General features: G+C 42.5%; 1 protein-coding gene across 1 annotated transcript in view; it reads left to right on the top strand.

Annotated features, from left to right (window-relative positions):
• The first annotated feature begins 6,190 nt into the window (after window positions 1–6,190).
• Window positions 6,191–18,387, top strand: part of kcnb1 (potassium voltage-gated channel, Shab-related subfamily, member 1) — a 142,247-nt gene continuing 130,050 nt past the window's right edge. The window contains exons 1-2 of the mRNA XM_061875214.1: window positions 6,191–6,470; window positions 9,094–9,731. Of these exons, the coding sequence (XP_061731198.1) occupies window positions 9,156–9,731 (576 nt within the window). The 5' untranslated portion in view covers window positions 6,191–6,470; window positions 9,094–9,155. The remainder of the gene's footprint in view (window positions 6,471–9,093; window positions 9,732–18,387) is intronic.

Below are 18,387 nucleotides of genomic sequence, written 5' to 3'. Positions count from 1 at the left end.
CCAATATAATTAGCCATGAGAGTCGGTGGTACATACCATGCAGGGGCTTGTCCATAAATTACGCATCAAGATCCTCATTCTCCTCACTGTGTTGCTTAAATGTGAGGCCAGGGCCGCCCCTGCCTAAATTGTGGTCCTAAGCAGAATTTAAAAATAAAAAAATATTCATTCTTAGCCTGGAGAGAGGTCAAGACTGAGGTCAAGGAAGGAAAAAAAACTCATAGCCATAGCACACATAACCATGTGTGTAAGAGGGAAGCATCAAACAACACAAAGGACATTAAAGACATTAAAAGAACAGAGTTGATGCAACCAGCTGCCACTCCAGTAGTGCCATTTCTACATACAGCTACAAAAGCAAAACAACACAAAAAACAAAAAATGATTAACCAATATCGCACACACACACACGATTGAACCATGCATAGACAAGCAACCAAACAAAAACATAATTTCAACACCCATATACACTGTGGTGGCCTCTGCGGTGTTCCACGCCATCGTCTGCTGGGGTGGGAGGAGCATGGCCAGAGACAGAAGCAGACCCAACAAAGCAACCGAAATAGCCAACTCCACCCTCTCCAGCTTCACTTTAGTTCAAGACACGCTGCACTTCCGCTGTTGTTACCTCTGTGGGCAAGTCTTTAAGGGGGCAGACCTTGAACCTAAAGTGGGCGCAACTTAGAGTGGACACGACTTAGACCTAAAGTGGGCTCGACTTGCACCCAAAGTGGGCGTGACTTAGAGTGGGCTTGACTTGCACCCAAAGTGGGCGCGACTTAGAGTGGGTGCGACTTAAAGTGGGCGAGACTTAGAGTAGTTCTGCACCGCCGCAGCTTTAAGCTGTGAGACATGGTTAACTTAAGTTGTCGTCACGCCAGGTCTTTAAATAGGCGCAACTTACACTTAAAGTGGGCGCAACTTAGAGTGGGTGCGACTTACATCTAAAGTGGGCGCAATTTTTAAAAAGGGGTGGCTTAGAATGGGCGTGACTTAGACATAGATTGGGTGCTACTTAGACATAGATTGGGCCTGATCCTGCCCGCGGGCCGTACGTTAGACACCCCTGGATTGGGGGCTTCTTACACCTAAAGTGGGCGCGACTTAGAGTGGCGTGACTTAGACTGGGCCTGAAGTGGCCGTGACTTAGGGTGGGCATGACTTAGATCTAAAGTAAGTTCAATTTTTAAATGGCCGTGGCTCAGAATGGGCGTGACTTAGACTTAGATTGGGTGCGACTTACACCTAAAGTTGGCACTACTTAGAGTGGGTGCGACTTGGACCTAAAGTGGGTGTGAATTACAGTGGGCGTGACTTGGATCTAAAGCGGGCGCAACTTAGAGTGGGCGCGACTTAGACTGGGCCCGACTTGGACCTAAAGTGGGCGTGCCTCAGAGAAGGCCCAACTTGGACCTAAAGTGGATGTGCCTTAGAGTGGGCGTGACTTGGACCTAAAGTGGGCGTGACTTAGGGTGGGCGCAACTTGGACCTAAAGTGGGCGTGACTCGGAGTGGGCGTGACTTGGACCTAAAGTGGGCGTGACTTAAAGTGGACCCAACTTGGACCTAAAGTTGGCGTGACTTAGAGTGTGCGCAACTTGGACCTAAAGTGGGTGTGACTTACAGTGGGTGTGACTTAGAACGGGCCAAACAAGACCTAAAATGGGCGTGACTCAAAGTGGGCATGACTTAGAGTGGGCGCAACTTGGACCTAAAGTAGGCGCAACTTAGAGTGGGCGTGACTCAGAGTGGGCCTGACTTGGACCTAAAGTGGGTGTGCCTTAGAGTGGGCGTGACTTGGACCTTTTCACAATGGGGTGGTCGCAGCTTGCTGTGGTGTCGTTCTCCCAGGAAGGCAGACGGACTACTCGGGACATGGCATTTAGGTAAAAACATGATTTAATTGTGACTAAAAAGGTACAAACAAAAAGAGCTCTCTGCTAAGGCACAACTTGGCTAAAGAAACAAAACTAACACTTTAACATAAACTCTGAACATAACGCAAACAACACTTACTGTGACCTGAAAAGAACAGCATGAACCTTGGCATGAAAATCGAGTATGACTTACTGTTGCAAGAACAGAGCATGGAACAAACACAATGACGCCAGAAGTACTGACTGGAAATGACTAGTTTAAATACTGATGTGGTGATTGAAAACAGGTGCGTGAGTTCAAATTAATCAAGTGTGTGAGTCGTGAGGACAGGTGAGCTGATTGGTAGTCACGATGACAAAAAAGGGAGTGAAAAAACAGGAACTGGCGAGAGTGCAAAAACCAAACAGAACATAGCCAAACTAAACATGATCACCAAACATGACAGACCTAAAGTTAGCACGACTTAGACCGAACGTGAGCGCTACTTGCACTTTGAATACATTGAATGTGGATGTTAATGTTGTCTATCTGTGTTGGCCCTGCGATGAGGTGCCGACTTGTCCGGGGTTTAATCCGCCTTCCGACCGAATGCAGCTGAGATAAGCTTCAGCATCCCCCGCAACCCCAAGAGGGATAATCGGTAGAAAATGGATGGAAAGATGGATGGATGGATGGATGATGTATTTGTCAAAATTCCACATCAAAACCTTTTTTTTTTCAGAGTGGGCACACCTTAGACTGGGCCGCGTTCGACCTAAAATGGGTGTGACTTAAACTGGGCATGACTTGAACATAAAATAGGTGCAACTTAGAGTTGGCCCGACTTAGACTGGGCCCAAATAGACCTAAAGTGGGCGTGACTCAGAGTGGGCGCAACTTGGACCTAAAGTGGGCGTGACTCGGAGGGGGCGCGACTTGGACCTAAAGTGGCCATGACCTAGAGTGGGCACACCTTAGACTGGGCCGCGTTCGACCTAAAATGGGTGTGACTTAAACTGGGCATGACTTGAAGATAAAATAGGTGCAACTTAGAGTTGGCGCGACGTAGACTGGGCCCAAATAGACCTACAGTGGGTGTGACTCAGAGTGGGCCGAAGTTGGACCTAAAGTGGGATTGCCTTAGAGTGGGCGTGACTTGGACCTAAAGTGGGCGTGACTTAGAGTGGGCACGACTTAGACTGGACCCGACTTGGACCTAAAGTGGGCGTGACTTAGAGTGGGCGCAACTTGGACTAAAGTGGGCGTGACTCGGAGTGGGCGCGGCTTGGACCTAAAGTGGCCATCATTTAGAGTGGACACACCTTAGACTGGGCCCGACTTGACCTAAAATGGGCGTCACTTAAACTGGGCGTGACTTGGACCTAAAGTAGGCTCAACTTAGAGTGGGCGCAACTTAGACTGGGCCCGACTAGACCGACAGTGGGTATGCCTTAGAGTGGACGTGACTTGGACCTAAAGTGTCCGTGACTTAGAGTGGGCGCGACTTAGACTGGGCCCAACTTGGACCTAAAGTGGGCGTGACTTAGAGTGGGCCCAACTTGGACCTAAAGTGGGCGTGACTCGGAGTGGGCGTGACTTGGACCTAAAGTGGCCATGATATAGAGTGGGCAAACCTTAGACCGGGCCCGACTCGACCTAAAATGGGTGTGACTTAAACTGGGCATGACTTGGACATAAAGTAGGTGCAACTTAGAGTTGGCGCGACTTAGACGGGGCCCGATTAGACCTACAGTGGGCGTGACTCAGAGTGGGACGAACTTGGACCTAAAATGGCCGTGACTTAGAGTGGCCGCAACTTGGACCTAAAGTGGGCGTGACTCGGTGTGGGCGCGACTTGGACCTAAAGTGGCCATGACTTATAGTGGGCACACCTTAGATTGGGCCGCATTCGACCTAAAATGGGTGTGACTTAAATTGGACATGACTTGAACATAAAATAGGTGCAACTTAGAGTTGGCGCGACTTAGACTGGGCCCAAATAGACCTACAGTGGGTGTGACTCAGAGCCGGACTAGACCTACAGTGGGTATGCCTTAGAGTGGACGTGACTTGGACCTAAAGTGGCCGTGACTTAGAGTGGGCGCGACTTTGACCTAAAGTGGGTACGCCTTAGAGTGGGTGTGACTTGGACCTAAAGTGGGCGTGACTTAGAGTGGGCCTGACTTTGACCTAAAGTGGGTACGCCTTAGAGTGGGTGTGACTTGGACCTAAAGTGGGTGTGACTTAAAGTGGGCGCGACTTAGACTGGGCCCGACTTGGACCTAAAGTGGGCGTGACTTAAAGTGGGCCCGACTTGGACCTAAAGTGGGTATGCCTTAGAGTGGGCATGACTTGGACCTAAAGTGGGCGTGACTTAGAGTGGGCGCGACTTAGACCGGGCCCGACTTGGATCTAAAGTTTGCATGACTTAGAGTGTGCGCAACTTGGACCTAAAGTGGGCGTGACTCGGAGTGGGCGTGGCTTGGACCTAAAGTGGGCGTGACTTAGAGTGGCCCCGACGTGGACCTAAAGTTGGCGTGACTTAGAGTGTGCGCAACTTGGACCTAAAGTGGGCGTGACTTAGACTTAAAGTGGGCATGACTTAGAGTGGGCCCGACTTGGACCTAAAGTTGGATCTAAAGTTGGCATGACTTAGAGTGTGCGCAACTTGGACCTAAAGTGGGAGTGACTCGGAGTGGGCTTGACTTGGACCTAAAGTGGGCGTGACTTAGAGTGGCCCCGACGTGGACCTAAAGTTGGCGTGACTTAGAGTGTGCGCAACTTGGACCTAAAGTGGGCGTGACTTAGAGTGGGCCCGACTTGGACCTAAAGTTGGCGTGACTTAGAGTGTGCGCAACTTGGACCGAAAGTGGGCGTGACTCGGGGTGGGCTGGACTTGGACCTAAAGTGGCCGTGACTTAGAGTGGGTGTGACTTAGAACGGGCCAGACAAGACCTAAAATGGGCGTAACTTAAAGTGGGCATGACTTAGAGTGGGCGCAACTTGGACCTAAAGTAGGCGCAACTTAGAGTGGGCGTGACTCAGAGTGGGCCTGACTTGGACCTAAAGTGGGTGTGCCTTAGAGTGGGCGTGACTTGGACCTTGTCACAATGGGGGGGTCGCAGCTTGCTGTGGTGTCGTTCTCCCAGGAAGGCAGACGGACTACTCGGGACATGGCATTTAGGTAAAAACATGATTTAATTGTGACTAAAAAGGTACAAACAAAAAGAGCTCTCTGCTAAGGCACAACTTGGCTAAAGAAACAAAACTAACACTTTAACATAAACTCTGAACATAACGCAAACAACACTTACTGTGACCTGAAAAGAACAGCATGAACCTTGGCATGAAAATCGAGTATGACTTACTGTTGCAAGAACAGAGCATGGAACAAACACAATGACGCCAGAAGGACTGACTGGAAATGACTAGTTTAAATACTGATGTGGTGATTGAAAACAGGTGTGTGAGTTCAAATTAATCAAGTGTGTGAGTCGTGAGGACAGGTGAGCTGATTGGTAGTCATGGTGACAAAAAAGGGAGTGAAAAAACAGGAACTGACGAGAGTGCAAAAACCAAACAGAACATAGCCAAACTAAACATGATCACCAAACATGACAGACCTAAAGTTAGCACGACTTAGACCGAACGTGAGCGCTACTTGCACCTAAAGTGGCCAGAACTTATTAGAGCGAGCGCAATTTAGAGTGGAAAAAAATATTAAAAAATTAAAATAAATAATTCATTCAAAATGTGTGCACTTTAATTTTGAATACCATGAATGTGGATGTTAATGTTGTCTATCTGTGTTGGCCCTGCGATGATGTGCCGACTTGTCCAGGGTTTACTCCGCCTTCCGCCCGAATGCAGCTGAGATAAGCTTCAGCATCTCCCGCAACCCCAAGAGGGATAATCGGTAGAAAATGGATGGAAAGATAGATGGATGGATGGATGGATGATGTATTTGTCAAAATTCCACATCAAAACCATTTTTTTTTCAGTTTCAAAGTAATTTTTTTTAGGTACAAAACTATTGGCCCTAATTTAGAGTCACAAATGGGATACTTTCCAGGAGGACAAGCGGTAGGAAATGGATGACTGGAAATAAAAACTCCCATTTTAAAAATTTAAAAATCATTAAAGTTAGTCTAAATCTAAGTCTAAGTCCAAACTATAAAACATAAGTACAGGAAATGCATACATCAATGCTTCGAATATTTTTCTTCAAGGATTTGAACGTCACATCCTGTTTCTTTCTGGCCGAGCGCCGACCTGTGGTGCGTTCAGGTGTCAGGCTGCAGCTCGTAAAGAGTTAAGTGCAATGTGCGGGAGGAGACAACAGAAAAGATTTCCATCTCCTCCTCCGTCTCTATACTCTCCTCCTAGGTTCCACTACTCCGCGTTTTTTTTCCCACGACGGCCCTAACGGTACTTGTTGATCTTTGCTGGCCGAGGCGTGGAGCGATGAAAGCGGCGTTGTGACGAATGTGCGGCCGCTGCGTGGATGTGACACGTCGGAGGAGGAGGAGAAGGAGGGCGGGGATGGAAGGCATCACAGCCCAGATCTAGTGGACCAGTGACGGCGTCTTCCTTTTCAACTGCTGGATCATTACGGTAATCTTAAAGCAAATTATACCCGCACATTTTGCGTCCATTTTTCCACCACAACATCTTCCACGGAAACTGATTGATGTGCCGCGTGTGCGCGCGTCATGTAAATGTTGTGATGCTCGTCACCAGGAGGAAGGATGTTTATTTATAGCACCATATGTGCGCATTTCCATCCCCGTTGCGCGTATTAAAGTGTGATATTGTTAATAATCACGTAGGAGAAAAGAGATCTCGCAGCCTGATTGCGTGTGAAAGTTTATTGCGTGGCACTGATTGATGAATCGATGATGGAATGGATCAATACAAACGACGTTAAAATTACAATGTGTGTGTGTGTGTGTGTGTGTGTGTGTGTGTGTGTGTGTGTGTGTGTGTGTGTGTGTGTGTGTGTGTGTTCACGAATTGATGGAGTTTCAGCACTGGACAGCTGCGCACGTCCCCACCCACACTGTAACAAGTCAGTAGATTTTACAGTAAAAAAAAAAGTTAGCTACGGAGCTGCCATCTATTTACAGTAAAACCTCCTTAATTGTTTTACTGCGTGACAAAAATCCACTGCACTTACACACGCACGCGCACACGCACTGTCCTTCATTGAACAACATGGCAGTGTAAAGCAGCACATTTGTCAGTAAAAACAAGCGTCATGTGATTATAGTTGCAAACTACTTGCACATAGCGTGCATAGAAGCATGTTGGAGAGTATCCAGTAACAAATGTGTCCGCATCATTCAACTTGCTGCGTCATGAGCTTAACGCGTCGCCGTCGTGGCTCAAAATTGTATGAAAATAGAAAAAGATGGGGGGGAAAAGTATATTTTTGTTTTATTAGGGTTTCTGTGGGAGGCTAACATGACACTCACCTCCCTCATTGATAGAAATCACACTGTTTATATTAAACATGAATCGCCGATGAGAGTATTTGGCGAGCACTGTTTTGTCCTACTAATTTTGGCGGTCCTTGAGCTCAGCGTAGTTTGTTTACATGTACAACTTTCTTCAACGATGCCACTCATTCTTTGTCTCATTTTGTCCACCCAACGTTTTATACTGTGCGTGAATGCACAAAGGGGAGCTTTGTTGGTGTTATTGACTTGTGTGGAGTCACGCACGCACGCACACACACACACACACACACACACACACATATATATATATATATATATATATATATATATATATATATATATATATATATATATATATATATATATATATATATATATATATATATATTAGGGCTGCAAATCTTTGGGTGTCCCTCAATTCGATTCAATATCGATTTTTGGGGTCGCGATTCGATTATATATCGATTTTTTCGATTCATGTGTGCGTGAATGGGTAAATGTGGAAGTAGTGTCAAAGCGCTTTGAGTACCTTGAAGGTAGAAAAGCACTATACAAGTACAACCCATTTATTTATTTATTATAAATTTGGTCCTTCTGCAGGACAAGCATGAAAGCAAGGATGAGTAGTTAAAGTCAACCCACTTCCGGCATTGTGTTTTTAATGAAGACTGACTAACTAACTAACTAACTAACTAACTAACTAACTAACTAACTAACTAACTAACTAACTAACTAACTAACTAACTCAGTAATTCTCAAACTGTGGTACTTATAACAACTAGTGGCACGCCACATAATCACTTCATTAAGTTAAAGTTAAAACACCACTGATAGTTACACACACACAGAGTGGGATGAAATCCATTGTTCCACCTCCTGGGAGGTGAGGGGAGCAGTGAGCAGCAGCGGTGGCTGTGCTCGGTAATTTCACTCCCATTCCAACCCTTGATGCTGAGTGTCAAGCAGGGAGGTAATGGGTCCCATTTTTATAGTCTTTGGTATGACTCAGCCGGGGTTTGAACTTACGACCTACTGATCTCAGGGCGGGCACCGAAACCACAAGGCCACTGAGCAGGTTTTAAATTTACAGTGTTTTATTTTACTGTTACTGTTCAAACTGTGTGTAAAGTGTTACTTTGGCCAAAAATATTAAATATAAACATAACGTATGCCTGGGCTTCACGGTGGCAGAGGGGTTAGTGCGTCTGCCTCACAATACGAAGGTCCTGCAGTCTTGGGTTCAAATCCAGGCTCGGGATCTTTCTGTGTGGAGTTTGCATGTTCTCCCCGTGAATGCGTGGGTTTCCTCCGGGTACTCCGGCTTCCTCCCACCTCCAAAGACATGCACCTGGGGATAGGTTGATTGGCAACACTAAATTGGCCCTGGTGTGTGAATGTGAGTGTGAATGTTGTCTGTCTATCTGTGTTGGCCCTGTGATGAGGTGGCGACTTGTCCAGGGTGTACCCCGCCTTCCGCCCGATTGTAGCTGAGATAGGCGCCAGCGCCCCCCGCGACCCCAAAAGGGAATAAGCGGTAGAAAATGAATGAATGAATGAATAACGTATGCCTTGTTTTTAATGAATACTTAGGCCTTCCACGCTACTGTATTTTAATATCAGTCATTATGCTGGTGCTTACTTAGAGATACATTTTTTTTTAGGTTAAAAAACACTGAACTAACTGACAATACCAACCAACTAACAAACTTGCTAATTAAATATTCAGAGAACTAGCCAACTAACGAGCAAACTAACCAACCACTTTGGGCCTTCTTCAGGACAAGCATGGCAGCAAGGAGGCTTGGTTGAGGTCGAGCCGCTTCCTGCTTTGGCGCTCACGATGGAGAAGTCGTTGGCAGAGTTCACCAAAGTGGGTTCTCAGTCCACGTCTTCGCTCCCGCAGGATCCAGCAGACGCGGTGCGCAGTAAAACATGTTTGCAGAGGGTCCGCCTGAACGTGGGCGGCCTCCCTCACGAGGTCCTGTGGAGGACCCTGGAGCGCCTCCCTCGGACGCGGCTGGGAAAGTTGCAGGACTGCAGCAGCCACGAGTCGCTGATGGAGGTTTGTGACGACTACAACACGGAGGACAACGAGTTCTTCTTCGACCGACATCCCGGCGCCTTCACGTCCATCCTCAACTTCTACCGCACGGGCAAACTGCACATGATGGAGGAGATGTGCGCTCTGTCCTTCAGCCAAGAGCTGGACTACTGGGGCATCGACGAGATCTACCTGGAGTCCTGCTGCCAGGCCAGGTACCACCAGAAGAAGGAGCAGATGAACGAGGAGCTCAAAAGGGAGGCGGATAATTTGAAGGACCGTGATGGCGAAGAATTCGACAACACGTGTTGTGCCGAGAAACGGAAGAAACTGTGGGACCTTCTGGAAAAGCCCAGCTCGTCTGTTGCTGCAAAGGTACAATTATCTTATTGCAATATCTGCAAATCATGGTCACCATTGCATAAAGTATATATATACATATATATATATATATATATATATATATATATATATATATATACATATATATATATATATATATATATATATATGTAGGTGTGGAAAAAATCACAAGACTACTTCATCTCTACAGAACTGTTTCATGAGGGGTTCCCTCAATCATCAGGAGATGATCAGGAAAAATCTCCTGATGATTGAGGGAACCCCTCATGAAACAGTTCTGTAGAGATGAAGTAGTCTTGTGATTTTTCCCACACCTACATATTGCGCTCTACCACGGTATCGAGCACTATTCTCTGGATAATCCAATCAAGATATATATATATATATGGAGGCGCACTTCAAATCTTTTTTTTTTTCTCAAAACTCGACAGTGCGCCTTGTAACCTGGTGAGCCTAATGGACGGAATAATTCTGGTTTTGCTTGCTGACCTCGAAGCTATTTTATTTGGCACATGGTGAAATAATAAGTGTGATGGCAGTCAAAATAAGAGATATGTGTAGACTGCAATATGTTGGCAGTCACATGTAAGAGATGGGTGTAGACTGCAATATGACTCAAGTAAACTACACCAACATTGTATATGTTCCATTGAACATATAGAACATTACACACGGCGCTTAAACATCTATCAAAATGTTTTTGTACGGCTTTGGTAAGCGATGAAACCGCACCGCTTGATGGATTGTACTGTGCTTCAACATACGAGTACTATTATGGTGTGTGTAAAAAGTAAGACATATAATCTGGTGTTTTGTTTCGCAATATTATGCAAAATAATCTTTTCTTACCATCTGGTGCCTGCTGATCTGTATTTGGGATTTGCATATGTCCTGAAATATTGCACTCACCGCCTTTGTAGTTGGTGCCGATGCCTTAGTTGATACGCTTCTTTTTTTTCTCTACCTTCTTGTTATGTGACATTCATTCTCTGCTGTTGCCATTTCTAATATAAAGTAGTGGTATAGTTGTCACTCTTATCTGCCATGAAAGTGCTAAAACATACCGGTGTAGTGAGTTTACATTATTCACCCAAGGAACTTTAGTTATTAGAGCATTCCGGTCGGACGGTTTTTCACGGGACACATTTCCGGCGGATGAGGAGATGCTGCTCCGTTATTGATTGAAGTAAAGTCTGAATGTGATTAAGACAGTTATCTCCATCTTTTGACACTTCTTTCACTCCTGTCCTTGCACACTACACTGCTACAACAAAGATGATGGGGAGGACACAGGTCTTGACTGCGTGCGGTACAGGAAAGTACCCGCACTCTTTTTTTTATGAAGCCACGCTGTTGTAACACGTGCTGAATTTGGCTTGGCATTGTCTTGCTGAAATAAGCATGGGTGTCCATGAAAAAGACTGCGCTTAGATGGCAGCATATGTTGTTCCAACACTTGTATGTACCTTTCAGCATTAATGGTGCCTTCACAGATGTGTAAGTTACCCATGCCTTGGCCACTAATGCACCCCCATACCATCACAGATGCTGCCTTTTCAACTTTGCGTTGATAACAGTCTGGATGGTTTGCTTCCCCTTTGATGCGGATGACACGATGTCGAATATTTCCAAAAACAATTTAAAATGTGGACTCGTCAGACCACAGAATACTTTTCCACTTTGCATCAGTCCATCTTAGATGATCTCGGGCCTAGAGAAGCCGGCGGAGTTTCTGGATGTTGTTGATAAATGGCTTTCGCTTTACATAGTAGAGCTTTAACTTGACCTTACAGATGTAGCGACCAACTGTATTTAGTGACAGTGGTTTTTTGAAGTGTTTCTGAGCCCATGTGGTGATATCCATTAGAGATTGATGTTGGTTTTTGATACAGTGTCATCTGAGGGATCGAAGGTCACGGTCATTTAATGTTGGTTTCTAGCCATGCCGCTTATGTATAGTGATTTCTCTAGTTTCCCTGAACCTTTTGATGATATTATGGACCGTAGATGTTGAAATTCCTAAATTTCTTGCAATTGCACTTTGAGAAACATTCTTAAACTGTTTGACTATTTGCTCACGCAGTTGTGGACAAAGGGGTGTACCTCGCCCCATCCTTTCTTGTGAAAGACTGAGCATTTTTTGGCAAGCTGTTTTTATACCCAATCATGGCACCCACCTGTTCCCAATTAGCCTGCACACCTGTGGGATGTTCCAAATAAGTGTTTGATGAGCATTCCTAAACTTTATCATTATTTATTGCCACTTTTCCCAATTTCTTTGTCACATGTTGCTGGCATCAAATTTTAAAGTTAATGATTATTTGCAAAATTTTTTTTTTTATCAGTTTGAACATCAAATATCATGTCTTTGTAGTGCATTCAATTGAATATGGGTTGAAGATCATTTGCAAATCATTGTATTCCGTTTATATTTACATCTAACACAATTTCCCAACTCATATGGAAACAGGGTTTGTAGTATGTTTAACTGCTGACCAACAGCTTGTCTTTCATCATCAAACATTCAAAACATTGCCCACTGATGCTTTTGAGTAACCTACTGATGAGGTTTCAGCGTTCTTCCTCGCCTTCAAACAATCAAACTTGATGTCAAAATCAATGTAGATTGCATTCCAGGCAAGAAAGCTCTGTACTCGTCACAAAAGGATCTGGAAGGTGACCACTGACTCCATGATGATTAGCAGAGAGGCAAAACATTGTAGTCGCCCATCAATAAGACGCCTGCTGATAAGTCGGTGCATTCAGAAAGAAATGGCATCATCATCATCGCCTTGTCATGAAGAAAGAAGGAAAGGAGGAAAAAGAGAAAGAAAAAAAAGACTTGTCTATTTTCAATCCTGTATTTTCAGAATGCATGGGAGTATGTATTATTCTAACCGATCCCTTTTTGTTACACGGTTAACAAATGGTGAATGAAGCTTAGTTTTGTTGTTAATTCCCTATATTTCTACACAATAACTCAGATATGGTACTATTAGCAAGCAGTAGAAAATACAAAGGGATTTCTGGTCCAAAACATATTCATATTTTTTTATGAGAACTCTAGTTCATCTTCACATTTACTTCATTAAAACAACTGAAAGATCCATTCAAAGATAAACTGTTTTTTGTCAAATTAGAAATAATTGATTGAATTCATTTGTTTATTTTTTCTGTTTTTTGTATTAGCTTCTGTGTTACCGCCTGAAAAAAACAAACAGTCCTGTCATCTGCAAATAATACTAACTTTAAAGGCCTACTGAAACCCACTATTATCAACCACGCAGTCTGATAGTTTATACATCAATGATGAAATATTAACATTGCAACACATGCCAATACGGCCTTTTTAGTTTACTAGATTGTAATTTAAAATTTTACGCGAAGTATCCTGTTGAAAACGTCAGTATGATGACGCGTATGATGATGCGTGCGCGTGACGTCTCGGGTTGTAGCGGACATTTTTTTCCAGCCCGATCCAAGCTATAAGTAATCTGCTTTAATCGCATAATTACACAGTATTCTGGACATCTGTGTTGCTGAATCTTTTCCAATTTGTTCAATTAATAATGGACACCTTAAAGAAGAAAGCGGTGTATTGCAGCTGCCTTTAGCAACCCAAACACAGCCGGTGTTTCCTTGTTTACATTCCCTAAGGTGAAGCTTTACTATGGAACGGAGCGGTCAAGCGAACATGGTTTCTGACCACATGTCAACCGGCAGGTTTCGGTGAGAAAATTGTGGTAGTAAGTCGGCTCTTACCGTAGACATGAGCGGAGCTTGCGTCGTTCCTCGTGCACCTGTCAAAGAGGCAGCTGTGTGGCTTCCTTCAGATACATTGGCGGTCACCACACCCATGGCCACACCCCTCCGACTTTCAGGTACGACAGTACAATCTTACTACAACACTAGTAACAAAATAAGCAGATTAAGGGATTTTCCAGAATTATCCTAGCAAATGTGTCTAATAACATCTGAATCGCTCCCACTGCCCTGTCTTTTTTTTCCTTTTTCTTTATTATTCACTCTAACTTTCCTCATCCACGAATCTTTCATCCTCGCTCAAATTAATCGGGAAATCGTCGCTTTCTCGGTCCGAATCGCTCTCGCTGCTGGTGGCCATGATTGTAAACAATGTGAAGATGTGAGGAGCTCCACAAACCGTGACATCATTCGCACATCGTCTGCTACTTCCGGTACAAGCAAGGCTTTTTTATTAGTGACCAAAAGTTGCAAACTTTATCGTCGATGTTCTGTACTAAATCCTTTCAGCAAAAATATGGCAATATCGCGAAATGATCAAGTATGACACAGTAGGCCTTTAAGTCCTTTGTGACTTTACAAATGTTGTTTATCATTTTGGTCACAGTATTGATCGCTGAGGTACACCGCAAGATATTTATGTGTTCCCCTAGCTTCAGGTATTGCTTCGTGATGGCTGAGTAGCTTCTTGTTACGCAGTTTAAGACCAACCCTCCGATACCATAGCGTTCTAATTTGCTAATGAAAATATTTTGATTATCCATCCATCCATTTTCTACCGCTCGTCCCGTTTGGGGTCGCGGGGGTGCTGGAGCCTATCTCAGCTGCATTCGTGCGTAAGGTGGTGTACACCCTGGCCAAGTTGCCACCGGGCCAACACAGATAGACAGACAACATTCACACTCACATTCACACACTAGGGCCAATTTATTGTTTGGGGCCAATCAACCTATCCCCAGGTGCATGTCTTTGGAAGTGGGAGGAAGCCGGAGTACCCGGAGGGAACCCCCGCAGTCACGGGGAGAACATGCAATCTCCACAGAGAAAGATCCCGAGCATAGGATCGAACCCAGGACCTTTGTATTGTGAGGCAGACGCACTAACCCCTCTTACCGTGCTGCCTGATATTTTGATTAGTTGTGGCAAATCCTTTTGTTAGGTCCATAAACCCTGCAGCTGCACACTGTTTACCATCAACTGCATTGGTAATCTCCTCTGTTATTTTGGATAATGCCATCAATGTTGAAATGTTAGCTAGTACTGTCTCCGTATCAGTTGTCTGCAAGTGTTCTATTTTTGTTTATGAATTTGTCCAATCTGTTGTTAAATTATTTTTCAATATTTTTTGAAAATTGTGGAAATAAGGCAACAGTTCTATAGCCTATAAACTGGTGTTTGTCGCCGGTCTTATAAATTGGTAAAACGTTTGGTATTTTCAGTTTGTTTTGGGAATTTACCCGTTTGAAACGATAGGTTGTTGATATACGTTAAAGGTTCTGAAATATCTTCAATAATCCTTTTTTATAATTTCTGTATAAATTATGTAACGGTCAGTTGAGGCCTAGGATTCATTCACACAATTTTAAATAGTTCCTTTTCTGTCATGTACTGTATGTGAGGAACATCAAATTGGGATTTATTTCCTTTCTTCCTCCGTTCTTTGGAGTTCTGCTGATATACTTTATTTAATATCCTTCCAGATCAAAATTAATTCCTTTTTTTTAACATTGATCCATGTTTATCAGATAGCGATAAATTGTTCCAAAAAGAATTGCTTCATGTTGTTGTAGTTTGCATACAAGTTTGTTGTTGGATTTAATGTTGCTGTTACCGTATTTCCTTGAATTGCCGCCGGGGCGCTAATTAATTTAAAACCTCTTCTCATTCCTGCGCTTACCAAAAGGCATGTTGTAAAAGTAAGCATGCACTAATTATTTTAAAACCTCTTCTCACTCCGGCACTTACCAAATGTATGCAGTAAAAATTTGAGTGTGAAGTAAGCTTGGACCTTAAATCATACTGAATAGCTCTTAATCTTCTTCCCTTTATACAATTTTAAATTACCGGTATTGAAATCAGCCTCCTCCATTTTGAAAATGATGACAGGGGAAGTGTCACTAGTTTGACCAGGTGGTAATACTAAGCATGCGCTAATTATTTTGGGAAGCGAGTTTGACCCGGCAGTAATTCAAGGCAGGCGCATACTATATGCCCTGCGGCAATTCAAGGAAATACGGTATTTTTTTTCCGTCTGAATAATAAAATCAATTATACCTGATTTGGAGGAAAAAAACGGTATCTTGATCTACATCAGGGATCACCAACGTGGTGCCCGTGGGCACCAGGTAGCCCGTAAGGACCAGATGAGTCGCCCGCTGGCCTGTTCTAAAAATAGCTCAAATAGCAGCACTTACCAGTGAGCTGCCTCTATTTTGTAAATGTAATTTATTTACTAGCAAGCTGGTCTCGCTTTGCTCGACATTTTTAATTCTAAGAGAGACAAAACTCAAACAGAATTTGAAAATCCAAGAAAATATTTTAAAGACTTGGTCTTCACTTGTTTACATAAATTCTTTTTTTTTTTTTACTTTGCTTCTTATAACTTTCAGAAAGACAATTTTAGAGAAAAAATACAACCTTAAAAAGGATTTTAGGATTTTAAACACATATACCTTTTTACCTTTTAAATTCCTTCCTTTTATTTCCAAACAATTTAAGTCAATGTTCAAGTATTTTTTTTGTACTGTAAAGAATAATAAATACATTTTAATTTAATTCTTCATTTTAGCTTCTGTTTTTTCGACAAAGAATATTTGTTAAATATTTCTTCAAATTTATTATGATTAAAATTCCCCAAAAATATTCTGGCATATCTAAAAAATCTGTATAATCAAATTTAAATGTTATTTCAAAGTCTTTTGAATTTATTTTACAGTTTTTGTTCTGAAAAATCTAGAAGAAATAATGATTTGTCTTTGTTAGAAATATAGCTTGGTCCAATTTGTTATATATTTTAACAAAGTGCAGATTGGATTTTAACCTATTTAAAACATGTCATCAAAATTCTAAAATTAATCTTAATCAGGAAAAATTACTCATGATGTTCCATAAATTATTTTTTTTATTTTTTCAAAAAGATTCAAATTAGCTAGTTTTTCTCTTCATTTTTTTCAGTTTAATTTTGAATTTTAGGGAGTTGAAATTGAAGATAAACTGTTTCCAAATTAAATTTAAATTTTTTTTGTGTTTCCTCCTCTTTTAAACCGTTCAATTAAGTGTTTTTTTCATCATTTATTCTCCATAAAAAACCTTCCGTAAAAGGAAAAACAATGTACGACGGAATGACGGACAGAAATACCCATTTATATATATATATATATATATATATATATATATATATATATATATATATATATATATATATATTTTATTTTTTTTTTTTTCATTTATTAAAGGTAAATTGAGCAAATTGGCTATTTCTGGCAATTTATTTAAGTGTGTATCAAACTGGTAGCCCTTCGCATTAATCTGTACCCAAGAAGTAGCCCTTGGTTTTAAAAGGTTGGTGACCCCTGATCTACATCATATCTTAAATTCCAGACTTTTATGTTCAATATTGCAGAAGGTTTTCAGTTTCTTTATGAGTGTCCATGATAAATGTGATCTTAAATACAGTTATTTTTTTCCAATGATGCCTAGGAACGTTGTAATGTTGATATCGAATGCCGAGGTTTGTTTTCCGTTAGACTCTACTATCCTTGTCGTCGTTGTAGAAGCGTTGTGAACTTTAATATTCTTCCAGATGCTTGATGTCTTTGACAACAAGTACTCTTGCTCCTGGACCTCCATTTAGGTTTCTGTAGATTTTGCAGTTGGCTGCTTCCTCAAGGCGATGTCAGCATTGTGTTCAGTGAAGTGCTCATTTAGCTACTTCAGCTACTTTTTCAGCTACTCTTTCTGTTTCAGCCGTACGATTTTAGATTTGCTACTGGCGAGCTTTATGATGATGAATGGTGTGGCGTTTTTGTTTCGTCCATTCCGTGGAATGTATTGATATTGACATTAACCTTCTTTGATTGCAGAACGTTGGCGGCTTGTTGTTTTTAGAAGCAGCATCCATTTCATCTGGTTCTCCTCTGTTGCCAACTGTTTTAGTGTAGGATCTGAGAGTGATGCACAGCCCGGCAATGAAAACATCTATCTGTTGTGTATCCATCTCCTCTTTGATATTCTTCAGAGCGTTGTTGTCTTGTTGCAGGACCTTCTTTGCCCGTTAGTTCCTTTTTAAGATTCTTCACTTCATCTTTGAGATTTTTCATTTCGTCACAAAGCTCCCTTGTCAAACTGTTATTCTGGCATTCTAAACGTTCTATACTTAGTTGTGAATTTGCTCATACTTGCTCATACAATACTTCTATTGTGGCTTACAAAGCTCATAACCACATGCTGTCTGGGTGTCTACAAGTGAGATTCAAAGCCAGAGAGAATCCTTATGACCTCAGAGGTTCAGCTTTCTTTCAGAAAGAAAAAATAAGAACAAGCTTAAAAAGTAGATGTGTTTTTGTCAGAGGAGTTCAACTGTGGAACAGCTTGGATGATTCCTTAAAATGTTCCAGTTCCATTCACACATTTAAAAAACACTTTAAGACCATTGTCTTGAAGAAATATATCACTCTTGAATCAACATCATGATTAATGTTGATTGAAAACTAAACTTGGGATATAAATAATAATGAAAGTATTATCTTTCATCTTCGACCCAACTCTCTCCTTTGAGGCACACATTAAAAGCGTTACTAAAACGGCCTTCTTTCATCTCCGTAATATCGCTAAAATTCGCTCCATTCTGTCCACTAAAGACGCTGAGATCATTATCCATGCGTTTGTTACATCTCGCCTCGACTAC

Source organism: Nerophis ophidion, linkage group LG16 (assembly GCF_033978795.1).
Source record: "Nerophis ophidion isolate RoL-2023_Sa linkage group LG16, RoL_Noph_v1.0, whole genome shotgun sequence".
NCBI lineage: Eukaryota > Metazoa > Chordata > Actinopteri > Syngnathiformes > Syngnathidae > Nerophis > Nerophis ophidion.
The sequence above is the reverse complement of the archived record's forward strand: the minus strand, read 5'-3'. Positions and strand labels throughout refer to the sequence as shown.